This window comes from Chaetodon trifascialis, chromosome 13 (assembly GCF_039877785.1).
Source record: "Chaetodon trifascialis isolate fChaTrf1 chromosome 13, fChaTrf1.hap1, whole genome shotgun sequence".
Lineage (NCBI taxonomy): Eukaryota > Metazoa > Chordata > Actinopteri > Chaetodontiformes > Chaetodontidae > Chaetodon > Chaetodon trifascialis.
Genome location: NC_092068.1, coordinates 25652102 through 25668709, shown reverse-complemented (window position 1 = coordinate 25668709; position 16608 = coordinate 25652102). Strand labels below are relative to the sequence as shown.

The window sequence follows — 16608 nt, the reverse complement described above, 5'->3', positions numbered from 1 at the left end:
AGCAACGAGCCGACAGCTCCAGGCGAAGCGCTGCCGGTTGCTTTAGTGCAACTCTCCCTCAAATACTATCCCTTTAAAATAGACCTCGCTCTGCTACAAAAGTACACATAGTAGTACAAGATAACAGTATTTTATAAGTACTTTGCTTTTTTTTGTGGCTACATATGAAGCATGCTTTCACAGTAACACAACAGCTACATATGTAGTAGGAGTAGTAGTCGGGCTGCTTCATGCATCTTCCACCACCGACCAATGACTGAGCGCCATGAGCACACAACAGGAAGCAGAGACAACTGAAGCACTGCGCGCACACACACACACACACACACACACACACACACACACACACACACACACACACACACACACACACACACACACACACACACACACACACACACACACACACACACACACACACACCTGTCAGGCTGCTGTTTGCATAAAAACCCCACATTAAACTGAAAAACAAACGTGTTTCATGCTGTTCATCTGCAGAGGATTCGTTTACTGGTTCTCGGAGAAACGGGGTTTTTAACGGACAGCAGCGGAAACGCTCGGCCTTCCATCATCAGTGCTAAAGGACTCTGATCACACGTGGATCTCTGGAACACTCAGTCTGTCAGATCTACCTGGATCAGCGGAGAGTAAACCTGACAAAATTCCAGCTTACGCCCATGAAGCCGCTAAAGCGACGGGTGCTAACGCCGCTCAGCGTGACTTTTGTTAAACTGACAACAGAAAGGAGAGAATAACATTTGGCTTCAAAGACGGCCACTTTCCATAAATTTGGAACAAATCATAAAGCTGGTCAGGTCTTTGAAAAAGGTGCCTGAAAGTTCTGCTCACCTACATTTCAGAATCTTAATGAAAGTCAATTAGAAATCTGAACTAAAATCAAATCACAGATCATCATGTGACCCTCAGAAGAGGCACCACGTCACCACCGTCCGGTACGTTTCGACTCTGACAGCTGCATTCATCACTGAGACAAACCCTGAAAGGCCTTGAATTTACATAACATATTCCAGGACCTTTCCAGGACCTGCAGACACCCTGTTTTAATAAAAGAAATGAAAGATAAACCCAGAAAAATGTTCTGCCAAGTTAAAGTACTGCAGGACTACTACTTCCACTCGACGACACGTAACAGCTTTGTATACAAAATATCTATCAACACCTCAACGAAACCTAAACCACCAACACCGAAGATACATTTTACACCGAATACCATCTTTTACATTTACATTCACGTCATTGGATGAGTGCAAAGATGACGCGTAAACAGAACGACGCAGACAGGAATGATTCTATCAAACAAGCCGTCATGAGCTGCTTAGTTTACTGCAAATGTACTGTGCTGTACTGCATTCACGGCACTGTAAGTCACTTTGGATGAAAGCGTTGATACGACGTCATTCATGTGTGATCGGAGAATCTCCACCCGTTTCTGTGTGAAGGAGCGCCGGCTGGAGCCTCGCAGCACGGCAGCTCTTCAGGATGAGCTACGTTAACTCGAGTACATTCGTTATACGCGTGGCGTCCTCCACACCTGAGCCAGCTCCACCTGCACGGACGTGACCTGTTGTATCCGGCGATGTAGTGGAGGGTAACATTTGTCAAAGACTGGAAGCAGGAAAGTGCCGAGCGCCACCAAAAGTGACAAAAACAAACACCTTCCCATAAGCTTCACTGACAGGACGGACTGAAGTTAAAGTTTCTTTTTGTTATTGTAAAAAATCCCATTTAAAGACCAGAACCAAGCATGTGTCCGTCCGTCTTCTGACTTCCTGTCTGTACATCAGGAGGAAACAGGAGGAAATAGAGCCTTTGTTGGGACTATTTTCAGCGGCGGATGAATCCACATGGTGGTGTAGTGTTTGTGGCAGCAGGACGGTGTGTGTGATCATGGTGATGAAGGAGGCTCACTGAAGAAGATCTATCAGCTGTGACACTCTGAGCTGTTAGCGGTTAGCATTCAGTGCTAGTTATGAAACCCAGCTGTCCCCTTTCAGTAACTGGTGCCTCCACTGATTTGCTTCATGCTTGTTTGAAGGTGTATTGTTTTCACCTGTGATGGAGCTATGCTAGCAGTTTCTCCCTGCTCTCCAGTCTTTGCGCTAAGCTAGGCTAACACACGCTATGATGGAAAAGGAGCGTACTTTCCAAAATGTTTGACTGCTCCTTTAGTGGGTTCACTTCTGTCGGAGGTTATTCTTCACTACATCTCTGGTTTCATCCTGCTGTGGCGGCAGGATGGTGGCTAGTTGGCAACATACGACTACGACTGCCGCTAAATTAAAATCACCATAAAGTTAATCCATGTGAATATATCTAAGGTTTCTCTCTGTGTACGGGTGCCAGGCAGTCGCTGGATTGGTCCTCGTGTCGTGAACCTTGAAGCCTCTTCAAACAACAGCCAAGAATTCGATGCAGAGCTAATCTGACTCAGGTCTGGTGTCATCAAGCTCCTGTCTGTGCTTTACGAACCAACCAGAGCTGCGAGGACGCGACAAAAGGTCCAGAACGTGTCGGCGATGTGTGGATACAGATGCTGCTCACTGACTCCGTCTGTGAGGATGAACCCTGTGACCCCGGGACTCCGGCCGAGTCTTGATGCTGGTGGTGGTGCACGTGGTGCAGGCTGGACTTTATGCTACCGAGCCTTCAGTACAAATGGAGCTGATGATGACGATAACAAGGGCATCTGATTTCAGATTTGACAGAGGTGGATAAAAGCAGGCTCTCTAGTCAGCGAGCTAATTAAGCTAACATCAAATCTATGAGTCTGGCTGCCTTTTTAATCTTCAGAATTGACTTGTTTTAACATGAGAATCCTCTAAAGGGGTCTTAAATATGCATCTGATGGCTGCATGTACGACCGCATGCTAAGACTGAGGCTAAAGCTAACAGGTTAAAAGTCTGCATCCTCAGTCTTCCTCAGTAGGAGACATGGAAGCAAAGAAACTGTTAGCTTGCTAGTTCTTTTCAAACTTTTAAGATTAGGACAAACCAGTTTGTTTGAGGAACGTGACATTATTTCAGGTTGGAGTTTAAACTCTCCAGAATCCAGCAAAGAGCAGGACCAACCTGCTAGCGTTAGCCTAAAGTCTGATCCTGGAGCATCTCCCACACTGCGGGGAAGTGCGACACGGTGGATGAGCGAGTCGTGACTGAACTAAGAAACAGAATATGAAATGCTGCTTTGCCTCAGAGGTACTCAGCTAGCTGAACATGCCAACGTCTGCAGCTCACATTAGAGCAGACAAACACATCTTCCACCATCCAAAGTCTTCATACTTGGAGCATCTCCCGTTCTGCTGTCCCATGCTAACTGCGTCAACACGTGGACAAACTCAAAGCTGAGCTGCGATTGGACAATTGCTGTTTGAGGATCCACGTCAACGATCTGGATGATCGCAGGCAGCGATGGCTGCCGTTTGGCCTTGAAAGCACAGACAGAGACGAGACAACTGGACGGATCGGGAGGTTCTGGGAACCAGGCGGGACGTGAAGGTTCAACCAGAGGAGAGGACGAGTCGTCGACGTCACTGCTGATCTCATTCCATCTGATTCAGGAAGGAAACGGTTTCCGCCGTCAGACCTCAGCTGTGACTAAACCTCAAATCAGAGGATGAATACGAAAGCACATTTTCACCTGAAGTGTCTCTAAAATACACTAACGACTGATCACCTATTATACTGCAGTAAATATGACGGTTTGTGCTGACAAACGAGACAAAAGACGAGAAGCTGTCAATCATTTCTGTGTTTGAACACTGAAGTTTACCCACGCTCGCGTCCGGCTGGAAACGCCCAGTTAACGCTTCACACAGCTCCATTTCAGTGCAGTAACCTATGGAAAAGTACCGAAGCCCGGCGGTAGAAAGTGTCCACACAGTCGTGTTTGTTATTGCATTAAGATCTCAAACCCTGTTACGCAGTAATACTTACTGTGAGGAGTTTTCTTCAATTTGAAGAAACTGGAAAAGTTACTGTTGCTTTTTGTTTTTTTGTCTCATCAGCGATCAGATCGCTTCAAACCGAGCAGCTCGCGCTCACGATTCATCTGAACTTTCATTTTCTCTGCTTTTCCTCCACTTAGAAAAGTAATGGGTTAAAAACTGCAGTGGGAGCGTCACTCAGGAGGAGCAGCTGTCTCCAGACAACACAAACATTTCAGAGGTGATTTCAGGTCATGCAAAGGAAATAAAAAAATCCCTCTCAGCTTAAAATGTGTTGATTTTTCATTCTTACACCAAGAACAAGTTTCTCAAATTAAGCTCAGCAGTCGCTCCGTTCGTGCTCACAGCGACTTGACTTCCTGTTTCAGCTTCAGTCATTTCAAAATGTCACCGTGAGACAGACTTTGCTGCCGGCTCAGAGACTTAAGTCGAGTTTACTTTGAGAGACGTGAACGGGAGCATCGGTGCAGACACGCCTGACGTCGACGTGCCCTCGCAGTACTTTTCCATAGTTTAACACACTGGAACAAAGTCATGGTTAAATAAAGTTTTACCGCTGACCCCCCCTCTCCTCGGAGCTGCTCCACAGTTCTACGCCTCGTACCCGGCGGACCGGCGCCGCTGGTGGTTCCAGATGTCGTCTCTGTGTTCGGGTCTGCAGAACAGCCGGGACGACTGGGCCAGCCGCTCCCGGTGCTCCCGCTCCCGGTCTCGCTCCCCGCCCGCTTTGGACAGCAGAGGACGGCCGCCGAACTTGGAGGAGGACTGGGTTCTGTTGTCATGGAGACCAGATGAGGAGAGCTGACCCCCCGCCGACCTGGAAATGTCAAACGACCGTGAACAAACACACAGAGGAAGAGGAGGGAGGCTGCAGTGAATGTAAACCAGTTTAAACCACCAGAGGGCGCTCGAACAAAACCACTGTGCCTACACACACACACACACACACACACACACACACACACACACACACACACACACACACACACAGGTAATCCCACTCCACTGCCTGAGTGGACGGACAAAGTGTCGCATGTTCAACGATGAATTAAACATGACGGCGACACAGAAATCTGACAGCGACACGCCGGCCCTCGTCAATGATTGATCAGCCGCTCTGTCGCCGTCTGGCTTTGATTTGGACCGACGGCGGAGCGTTTACCTGCCGAGCGCTTAACCTCATGTAAGCCACGACGAGGGACTCACCTGCTTTTAGTGATTCTGTGAGGTCCGTTATCAGTCGGCTGCTGGTGCTGACAGGACACAGAAAAGGTCAAAGGTCAGGTCACGTTTTCAGGCCAGTGCTCACAAACGGACCAAAAACAAGCTGAGAGTGGCGGAGCAGGTCACACGACCAGCTGAGCGCCACCAACCTTTCACCTGACCACAGGTGTCACTAAACGCACCTGTGTGTGTGCGTCGTACCTTGTAGTGGTTGCACTGCTGCGGGCTGCCGTTGACCTGGTAATACTCCACCAGCCTCTCGGCCAGAGCGATGCGCCTCAGCAGATTCTCGATGAAGCGCTGGATTCGAACTTTACCGCACGTTTCCTGTCGAGCCGCCGCTTCCAGAAACTTCTGGATGGTTATCACCTCCCTGGAAAACAAAAGCAGACTTCAGCACAGCGGCAGGAAAGCTGGCGTTCGGTTCGGAGGAAGAGTCTGATGGAAGATGTTACCGAGCTGCATTGTGGATGTTACGACGTTTGACCCTCACTGGAGACTAAATGTCGAGTAATTTCAGCCTCTGCTGCTTCAATTTTGACCGTTTTTTAAAACTCTGTCTCCTGTGAGCGCCCCGACTTCAGGCGAATGGCTGGAGAAGCCGGTTCAGTCGGCAGCGTCACGGCTGAGGTTTTACGTTATGCTTCAGCCGTCTGTTAAAGTCACATTTAAAGATTTTTGGCAGACTGAGTTGACGTTTCAATGCAGCGTTCATGCATGAGCAGATCTACCGTCGGGGGGTCCGGGTGCTTGACCCGGGACCCGGCGCTCCACCGGGCCTCTGCGTGACAAATTGAGACAAAGTGAAGGCTAACTGGGAAAGAACCCTTTAAGCGAGCTGCTGTGGACACTCCCCTTTAAGGCCTCCAGGAGCCCCATCCGCCCGTTTACCTCTCTCGTCGTTCCAGCTCGTTCTCCGAGGCGTTGAGCTGCTCCCTCAACGCGGCGATCACCATGACAGCCACGTCCACCTGCCGGCTCAGCGACCTCTCCCTCTCGGCGACCTCCTGCCTCTCCTGGGCCAGGTGCTGCGAGTGGGCGCGCTCACACAGGAGCTCCGTGTCGGTCTGGGCCAGCTCCGTGCTCACCTTGGCCAGCCGGCGCTGCATGGTGGTGTCGGCCGCCCGCAGGATGCTGGCCAGCCGCCGGCGCACGGCGGCCGAGGCCGCGGCCGTCTCCAGCCCGGAGTACGAGTTCTGCTCTGGTGGTCACAGGAAAGGAGACGGTTTTAGCTGCGTGCTCACGACCGTGTGCGATCGTCTGGCTGCTCGTTCTTCACATTAAATATTAATATCACGCAACACGGCAGCTCACACTGAACCACTCAATAAAGACCAGCGTGACAAACAAAGACACAGATCAGATTCCAGCATCTAAACCCGAACGCACCGACCAGGCCCAGGCCCAGGCCCAGGTCCAGGTCCAGGTCCAGGTCCAGGTCCAGGTCCGGGTCTAAAGGGAGGCCAAGAGGAGCCGAAGGAGGGAAGGGGAGGTGATGGTGGTTGAGGTGATGGCCTGTGTTTGACTTTCTGATGGACATTTTGAAATCCTCCTCATTTCTGCCTCCATCTTTCTCTCCACCTTCGTCCTCCACCTCCACCTCTTCTTCTCCCACATCTTCATCTTCTGTGCCCGCCTCCTCTTCATCCTCGTCCTCCTCGTCATCCTCCTCAGCCTGCGTCCCCACCCCGACGCTCTGGGTGCGTCTCCTCACGGAGCTGTAGGAGTGGAGGTAACCGCTGTCTCTGCTGTCACTGAGGGAGCGGGCGTGCGGGGGCCGCCCGGCGCCCTGCTGCCCCCTGCGGGTCGGGAGGCTCATGTCGTGCCAGGGGATCGCCGCCGTCAACGGGTCGGGGAGCTTGCCGGTGATGCTGAAGCCGCCGGCGATTACGTCCGGCGAGCGGTACGAGTGGCGGTACTCCAGGTGGGCGCGGAGCGAGGCCAGGCTGCGGAAGCGCTCCTGCTCGCCACAGCGGGGGCAGCGGAAGGGGAGGTCGCAGGAGGTGACGGTGACGGCGCCGCAGGCCTGGCCATTCCTCTCCAGGAGGAAGGAACCAGAACCTCTGGAACACAACTTCTGCTGCATCACTCCACACCTGGAGCGCAGAAACACAGAACACGGCTTTTACTCCATTTAACAGAGACGACGGTGAGGTCTGATCTTCATTTAAGTCCTTTATGACATAAAAATACCAGAAACATTACCGATTAATCAACTTGTCAATTAACAGAAATCAAATTATTTTGATGTTTATTGAGCAAACAAAAATATTCTTTAGTTCAATGTTGTCGGTTTTAAGATTTGCTGCTTTTGTATGAAGTGATCATTTTCATTTTGCATTATTTTCTGACATTTATTGGGAAAATTGAACAGAAAAATTGACAAATAATGGAAATTTTCTTAGTTGAAGCCTTAAAATGAGCTGCCAGTGAGATTAATCCAGATTAATACATCATAATCTAAAATCTCTGCATGACGATCTTCATACTGCAGCTCAAAGTCCATGAGAGACACAAAGTGTCTGAGGCAAAGACACCTGAGGACTGACTGAGCTGCTATTGGTTCACTGGAGTCCTCTGATTACCTGAAGCAGGTAAACACACTGACGCGGAAAAACAATTGAAAATCTCGCGTTAATCTGCATTTTGTCATAAAATGATCATCAAATCAAACGACGCGCAGCTGATTACAGGCACATTTTATAAATCAGTGAATGCTGTAACCAGAGTGAAAGTAGCAGGACAGCAGTGTCATCTGTCCGTGAGACAGGAGGACAGACGCGATGACAGCAGGTGACCCGAGCAGCCGAACAGCGGCTTTACTCTGCGGACACAAACGAAACAAACAGGACATTTGTCCTTTTCCACTTTCCCTTCAGGGTCCATTCAGTTCTGCGTAACAGGTCATCCCTCACAGCTTTAGCATCATTAGCCGCCGTAACGTTAGCCACTGGGCAGCGGAGGCTAACGTTAGCTAGCAGCGACAAACAATCGCTGAATCACGACCGGACAGAAAACGGTGAACGTGCTGCTCTTACCGCGAGCGGTTTAACGGCGGACTGTAAATAAACCTCTAACCGTTAATGTCTGACGGCGTCATGTCGCAGATGGAGACAGACAGCAGCCCGCATGATGTCATTCATTCAGGAGACACACCGTGGACCGTCGTCAGGTTAGCCACCGAGCGAGAGCAACACGACATCCGGTTAGCCTTTCACAATTAAGCCAATGGAGGGCGTAACAGTGGACACCACTTCCGGTCAGGATTTTAAAAAAATAATTTCGTTGTGCCTTTTTCTTCTTATGTTCTCTCTCTGACTATGTGTACTACTATGTAATGTTAAATTCGTACCTTCTATAAAGTACACTGAATTTTTAATTCATTTTGCACTTTTCTGAAATATTTATCACACGTGGAACAATGTTGAACGAGGCAAAGTATAATTTTATCATTATCATCCTTCATATCAGTCTCTGCACGGTGGCACAGCAGGTAGTGTGGGTGCCTCACAGCAAGAAGGTTGCCGGTTCGATCCCCGGGTCAGGCGGGGCCTTTCTGTGTGAAGTTTGCATGTCCTTCCCGTGCATGCGTGGGTTCTCTCCGGGTACTCCGGCTTCCTCCCACAGACCAAAAACATGCTCATTAGGTTAATTGATGACTCTAAATTGTCCGTAGGTGTGAGTGTGAATGTTTGTCTGTCTTTGCATGTGGCCCTGCAATCGGCTGGCGACCGGTTCAGGGTGTACCCCGCCTCTCGCCCATTGTAGCTGGGATAGGCTCCAGCCCCCCGCAACCCCGAAAGGGATAGGCGGTATAGATAATGGATGGATATCAGTCTCTCTATTATCTATCCGGACAGACAGACATAATTCTATATAATTGCCTGTATAAAAAAACGCAAAATATCAACTTAAAAAGGAGAATACAAATAATTACAGCTTGATATCGCACTTGCACCACTTAAAATTATTCCTTACTTGCATGTGCTCATTTATTATGACCAATAAATTTGAGGAACTAAATTCAGTTTCCAAGTTCAATGATCAGTGTTGAATGATTGTGCCCAGAGAAAAATTTAATGACGACCAGAAGTTATAAAGGAAGAAGAGTGACACCCTCTTCGTCCTCCAGCCTGATGGGAGCACTCAAACTGACCCTGGATCAGACATAAACCTGCTCTCATACACGCTGTTTGGTAGGTCGTCTCAAGATGGAGTCAAAGGAGTCAAAGATGGAGTCAAACAATTTGAAAAGGGTTTTATTTCTCATCATGATCATGTACAGTGATGTACTGTATGTAATGTATACATGCAAACAGTGATTGTGTATATGTCTAATAGCTGATAATCTCATCAAAGTTTTGTTTCAAAGGAACAGCTTCAGAGCCAGAGGTGAAGCCATGAGTAGCAGCCAGCTGCATTCAGGTGTTATTGGCAGAAAATCTAAGCCAGAAAGTGAACAGGGGAGTCTGATTAACTGTGGTCTGAATACAAATCTGCATTTGCTGAGAAAAAACTGCTGTTAAAACAGAACGAGCAGCCTGAAGCTGCAGTTCCTATTATTAAGAAATCACCAAGCAACTTCCAGAAAGACCAATCATCTCAAAATTCATCAGCTAGGCTCAGTTCTTCTTTTCATAAGTAACTCTAAAATGTTGAATTTGTGTTTAAATACAGTGACTTTCAAATCATTCAGATGTCATAGCAATTTTCCAGCACTGGGAGGCACCAAAGTCTGACTCCTACATAAAGTCATCCTTCAGGGGGTCACACTTCACTGCCATGCTCCTTTCTTGCTTTCTCTCCAGACTGAGGACAGTCAGGACTTTCTGCCTCTAGCTGACACATAAAGTCTGAACTCCACAAATCTCTGCTCTCTCACTGCTGACTGCAGTAAACGTACTACTGACAGTACTGCTGGTAGTTGAGTTTGGCTCCCAGCCTCGTTCCTGCCAGGTGTTTGTGGAAGGCGTCGTCCATCTTTTGGCTTTGTTCTGCTGTGAAGTGGTTCTTCCAGTCCCCGACCTCGCCTGCTCAGGGACAAAAATACCACACCGTACATCTGTACATTTCTGTTTGTGTAGAGATCAAGCAAGCGAGATTCGGCATGTATAGAAAGGTGGTGTGTGTGTGTGTGTGTGTGTGTGTGTGTGTGTGTGTGTTCCTCTCCTTTCACTCTTTAAGCTAAGCCAGGCTCCAGCTCTATTTTACTACAGACATGAGATAAGTGAACTTAATGACATGAAGTCCCTGTGAATGATTTACCTGTCCTCCCTGCACTCACAGAATACCTGGTCACGAACAAGCAATGATGCTTTTCAACATGGTATCACCTTCCAGGATGCAGACGTGTGTAAATATGAGTTATTTGACCTTGCTGTGGTCCACCTGTTTGCTTTCAGATCACTCTGCCGCTTTCTTTGACTCATTACACAAATGCATGTTGCAAAGCCAAGCAGCCGAGACCAGACAGCCAAATATTCATGTTAAATCACAGGAAAAGACGTAGATCTGATAAGCGAACAGATTTGGCTTCAGAGTTTCAGTCAGCAGGACCCTCAGTGACGCAGATGCAGAACACGTGACATGTACTGTAGATGCAGTGAATGTGCACGCTGCAGTAGAGTTTGAGTTTTTAAATGAAAAAGAGTAGAAAGGATGAAACGGCTCATAAATCCAGTAAAAACAGAACTCCTGCCAGATGTTTGAAGTCTGGGTCACCTTTTCTGAAGATGGAGTCTCCCAGAGTGTGCGAGAAGGAGGCGTTCTGCTTCATGGCCTTGAAGGAGCTCGCCTCTGTGATCTGCTGGACCTGAGCCTCCGTCAGGCTGCAGCCAAAGAAGGTGGAGATCAGACGGATGCTCTTGCTCAAGTCCTGCAAGACGGGAAACAGAAGCCGAGCCGTCACAGACAGACAGCGAAGTCCTACCAGAAACGCTTTGGACGGATTGATTTTCTCCCTGCAGGCTGATTTTTCTGAGAAATGAACTGAAGCCGACGGCTGACTGGGAGAGAGGAAATCTATTTAAACACTGACGATGATTTAAAAACTGCCAGCAGAGACTTTAAGAAAGCACATTTGAATTCATCACATCACACATTGACTGGAGGCTCGTTTATCACGGCTAAAAACAGCGAAGCCTCACATGCTTTATGTGATTTCTGAACATTTTACAAGCACAAGTCAGATTGTCAATCTTCTGTATTATCCAGCCACAACCAAACAGTGTGTGTCTGATCTACCTGTTTCAGCTCCTCATAGGTGACCACCATGACGTTGGGATCGTCCAGCCTCTTCTCCCAGGCCAGAGTGTGGTCAAAGTATGAGCCCCAGGGCACTATGGCAGCAAACAACACAGACAATCTGTCAGGAAGTGAAAGGAGGTGGCTCATATGTGCTGTTTCTGCAGGGCTGATGGGCAAACAGCTGTGCAGTGTTCAGGTGCTGAAGGCCGGTGATGGGGAACGGCAGGGTCAGGGTTACTGCAGAGCAGCTGGGAGTGGCAGCGCCTGAAGCTGTGAAGCTGTAAAGTTAACCTCTGTACAGATCTGTGATCTGTGGGCGGTGATAGTGACTGACAGAGTACAGTTCAGGCAGCTGGAGCGACGTGTTGCAGAGGCTCCACAGCTCCTCACGCCGCTTATACCTCTACTGCACTTCTACTTCCTCCTCCACTGCGTCTACGTGATGGCTGGCCTCTGTGTGCACGAAGACTTGACATTCAAAACAATAAAGTGACAGTCGATCAAAGCATTCACGTGGGAGGCTTTTATTGTGAAGCAGTCACAGGAAGGACAACGTTTGGCTGTGCTGGAAACAAGCATTTGTAACAACGGTGACCACAGGTGTCATCAAACCAATGAAATCTTCAGGATTCTAACCTAAAAGACGAGGCGATTCCTGGGACGCATCACTGAATCTCAGACAGCACTGAATCATATCAGGATGCTGCATTGATTTATTTTCCAGCTCTGCTTTAAGTTCACTGTCCACTTAACTGTTACTCTATTTATGTACATTTACCTGTAATTGTGTATTTTTACATTACAATACTTGTGTTTACAAGAATCAGTGAAGCTGATGAGCTCAAACTTTAAAGATATCGTGTTTGTGCTGGTTTATGTCACAGAGCATTGAATTGTTTTATTGATGTTTTACACAGAACGACTGGACTGTTTCAGACTCAGTGTCGTGACAGAGAAGACATCAGACATGTTGCGTGTCTTGATGTTGTAAACTCTCTGAATGAAGCACCAGTGTTGTTTTATTCCCACTTTTGTGTAAGTTCATGCAGCACATCCGCAGTGACCCTGCTGAGTCAGCTGTTTTTTAGCTCATAAACACAACAGAGCTCAGGCTCATGAAGTCAAACTACGTGCAAAACAAACGCTGATATTTCTGTGTTGAACCTGCTAACTTTGTTAGCTGTCAAGAGGAAAATGTTTGGACAACTGTTTGGTCAACTTCAGGTTTGACCCATTCTCTTTTCTCTGTTTTGTCATGAAAATAAAATTTGCTCCTCAGCCATCAGGCTGAACTTTCCACCATATTTGAAAGTTTTTGAGTTTTCCTCTGAACAAGCAGACTTTGATTTAACGTTCTGCCTCGTCCTCAAATGTGGTCCAACGAACACAGGATGAAGAGTGACTGCTGAGCTGCTGAACGTCTCACCGTCTCCACTCATGAAGTTGGAGTAGAAAGTTTCCCAGGACTGTCCAGATGGGAGGACCGGGTTGGTTTTGAAGAAATGATAGTAGGAGACCAAAGTGTCCTTAGGGTTCCTGAAGACCACCATCATCTGCACAACGAGGGAAACACACTTTAGACGAGGAACCAGGCGAGGACAGAGGAGCAGAGAAGAACGTCCAAAGCAGGAAATAAACTTACTTTGGTTTTCTTTGTGTAGAAGGAGGACGGGATGTTGTCGGGGTGCATGTGAGTCCCCAGAAACCTCGGAGAGGGAGCGTCCTCCACAGTCTGGGGGGAGGGAGAGTGTTTACTCTATTAACATAAAGCCACAGACTTTCCCTCAGACTGAAGTCAAAGTCTTGAACGTGACTACAGACTAAGAGTTTAAACGTAATCTAAGATGAGAGACGGTCGTCTTCAGATGGAAACAGACGCCACATATAAGAGCTTCTTCACTGACATTAACAGATTTTAGTCTGAGGACTCAGAAGGAAAGAGAGCAGAGGAAACAAACATGGAGGAAACAGACGACAGACGGAAAGACCAAACCTGACACAGGAGATGTGACGTGAGTGACTGACACTGCTGTGTGTGTGTGTGTGTGTGTGTGTGTGTGTGTGTGTGTGTGTGTGTGTGTGTGTGTGTCACTGCACACACTGGCAGCAGCAAAGATAAACAAAGCTACTATTTCTAACTTTTTCCCACCTTTGAATGATAAAAATGAGACACCAATGCGTCACTGCAGCGGATTATTTACAGCTTTCATCACCAAGATTGAATGAATATGAATATTTATGTTGGTAAACATGTGGTAAATTGCCTTTTTGGAGAATTCTTCGATATGAAATTAAAGAAAATGTGAAAATATTCTGTTTCTGTGGTACTTAGACTTGTAATAAGGCTTCTTCTTCATCTTGTTTTATTGGCTGATTTTTCTTAAATGAGGTGAGTCTCTGACTGATGTTTTCGTTGTGTGGTCATGGCCGCCTCACACGGGAACATTATCGTATTCTGACTGCAGCGACGCTGAACTCTGGCTGACATCTGAGTGTCAACAGATCTACAACCGAAACATGAGTTTAATAAGGTCTGGTCTGTTTGTTTTGCTCCACTGGGTCATTGAGAAGAAAAGCGAGATAAGATAATGTTTTATTGATTCACCGCAGGGGAAAAAAGTTCAGATTAATAAGCACAGGTAGACATGAACGATTTTAAGTGGGCCGAGATAAGAGCTGATTAAATAGAAACTAGAGCAAACAAATGCACACGGAAATTATAGCACAAGTACATGTGCAGCAACCACAACTACTGCCGTGCTGGAGGTGGCAACGTGAGTGGAGATGCTGTTATTTAATGCACCCGGCAACTTGCAAAATGTTGATGCCGATCGTAAATTTACAGACAACATATTTCATTTCTTTTCCACCAAAATGAGGAATCTTGTTGTGCACTATCCGCTCAGTGAGTGCAGCTTTATTCAGCTTTTATGTGGTCCTGTAGTTTCATTCAGTCACTCTGGACACAGTCCAGTCTGTCAGCACAGTGTAGTTATGATAATAGTACAGAGATGTTTGAGCCCAGCGCTGCTGCAGCTGAACGTGACCATCAGCCTGCATGCATACTCAGATCTGAAGCACAGTGCAGGTGAACGTACCGTCACATTAACACCTGGTTTCTGGCGTGTCACTGTGCTGAGGTCTGTGCTGCAGAGAGGAAGAGCGCCGACCACAGCGAGCTGCTGTGACTCCACCAGCTCACCTGCAGCACTTCATCAATCATCATCACAGATCAACACCTTTTCCACCACAGCGTCTCCTCTAATCCTCAGTGAGAGGTTTCTGACCTCGCTGACGTGTCCGTAGGACGGTCAGAGACTCTGTTCACGTTACAGAAAGTTATGTGAGAAATGTTAATAGAAAAATAATCATAGTGAAGCTTTAATCTGTCAGCTATCGCTCAGATAACGTTTGATGGCGTGACTCGACAGAACGCTGACACGCAGACACACACTATCTCTGTCTGTGCATCTGCATCAGTCACGCAAACACTAGCTGCAACACGCACGCACACACACGCGCGCACACACACACACCTCCAGTGAGTACCTTTAAGACATCTGGTCCAAAAAACTCGATCAGCGGAGGCATCATGGATTCCATGTTAATCCCTTTGGCCGCTGCAATGATCTTCCTCAGCACCCCGACCATCCAGTTAAAACCTGCACACACACACACACACACACACACACACACACACACACACACACACACACACACACACACACAGACACACACACACACACACACACACACACACACACACACACACACACACACACACACACACATCCTTAGACCCACTGCAGTCAGATTCACAGTTTTAAACCACCAAACTCAGTGAAGGATAACACTTGATGGTTCACATTTAGCAGCTGTGGAAACATCAGCCTGGATCATTTGGATGTGTTTATGGACTGTCTTCACGTCGTCTCTCCATTAGCCAGCTGTTGTTCAAACACGTCTCAAAAAGTAACACAACAGAAAGAAAACATGCCACATTCCTCGAATGCACCGCAGCAGCAGGAAGGTGAAAAGTACACGGTGAGTGCTGTGACACATCACAGGTCGTGTTAACATGGAGCTTTTAAAGATCAGATCATCACCAGAGTCACTCAGGTATGACCGCAGTGGTCAGAATTCCTGCAAAGTGATGTCAGTGAAGGCCTCACATGATGATAATAAGGAGGCGGATTTGTCACGTCGCCTCTCTTTGTACACTCATTATTCTTTTCCTGTCCACTGGATGCTCCCCGACTTTTCTGCTTCCATGCCTGATCCTGCCCACCTGACTCCACTCACCTGAGCAGTCTAAAAAACCTTTCTCAATGACTTCTGACGGTGCAGCTTCTGTTCATGAGTAAATGTGTAATGGGATCCCTGCTCACCACATTTTGGATAAGCCACCAGCATGATGTCATCCTCTCGGGCCTTGAAGCTCTCCAGATGCTTCAGATGATCCTCGGGACACACGATGAGGGGGTACAGCACCCCCTTGTATCTGTACAGCTTGTCCTCCTCGCTGATGTCCTTCCCCATCTCTACCCTGGACTCCAAGCTGGCGGTTGAGTCGCTCATTCTGAGGCAGTGATTTGAAGCAGCGCAGACGAGAAACTTTGGCGTCTTTTCAGAGTAAATCAAAGGAAATAATTCAAGAGCAGCTTTCACAAACAGAGTAAACAGGGTGTCGCCGGAAAAAGAGACAAATGCTTTCAGTTCAGCTGTGGCTGCTCTGAGAGCCTGTGTGCAGTGCATTAAGAGGAGGAGGAGGAGGAGGAGGAGGAGGAGGAGGAGGAGGAGGAGGAGGCTGGCTCCTCCTACACACGCACACAGTATTCTGTCAAACTCAGCTGCAAATCAGCAATCACTTTTTTCACTTACATTACGAACTCGAGGAGGAACTCATCCACAAAAACTTCAGACATTAGGAAGGACAGGGGGACGTTTGAAAGCCTGGTCCTCAGACATTTGGGGTGTTACATAAGAGGGGTGCAGAGGGGTCTTTGTCCCTCGCTCTCTGCAGGCCTTCCTCTTGTGTAACTGTGCATTCATGTACTTTGCTACAAGACTGAAGCAATAAAATAATTGTTAGATTGCTCTTTCACCAGAGAAGAGCTTCTGACCATCTTATGTTTTCCTGTGTTTATTGTTGTGCACCAAATTACCAACAGCA

General features: G+C 47.7%; 2 protein-coding genes across 4 annotated transcripts; both read right to left on the bottom strand.

Annotated features, from left to right (window-relative positions):
• Positions 1-141: 141 nt before the first annotated feature.
• znf365 (zinc finger protein 365) lies at positions 142-8379 on the bottom strand. 3 transcript variants are annotated; one of them, XM_070978241.1, is made up of 6 exons: positions 8268-8379; positions 6579-7285; positions 6081-6390; positions 5391-5562; positions 5172-5218; positions 142-4782 (listed from the first exon to the last, which is right to left on the bottom strand). In XM_070978241.1, the coding sequence occupies exons 2-6, from the start codon at positions 7273-7275 to the stop codon at positions 4557-4559; spliced, it is 1452 nt and encodes a 483-aa protein (XP_070834342.1). In that variant the 5' UTR covers positions 7276-7285; positions 8268-8379; the 3' UTR covers positions 142-4556. The 3 variants fall into 3 exon arrangements, with proteins under 3 accessions (XP_070834342.1, XP_070834344.1, XP_070834343.1); XM_070978243.1 differs by having other exon boundaries at positions 6081-6388; positions 6583-7285; XM_070978242.1 differs by having other exon boundaries at positions 8228-8358.
• A 1049-nt stretch (positions 8380-9428) lies between these two features.
• Positions 9429-16185, bottom strand: sult6b1 (sulfotransferase family, cytosolic, 6b, member 1). Its single transcript, XM_070978311.1, has 7 exons — positions 15824-16185; positions 14985-15097; positions 13078-13167; positions 12862-12988; positions 11433-11527; positions 10911-11064; positions 9429-10219 (listed from the first exon to the last, which is right to left on the bottom strand). Exons 1-7 carry the CDS (start codon positions 16011-16013, stop codon positions 10092-10094), a joined length of 897 nt encoding a protein of 298 aa, XP_070834412.1. The 5' UTR covers positions 16014-16185; the 3' UTR covers positions 9429-10091.
• Between the last annotated feature and the right edge of the window lie 423 nt (positions 16186-16608).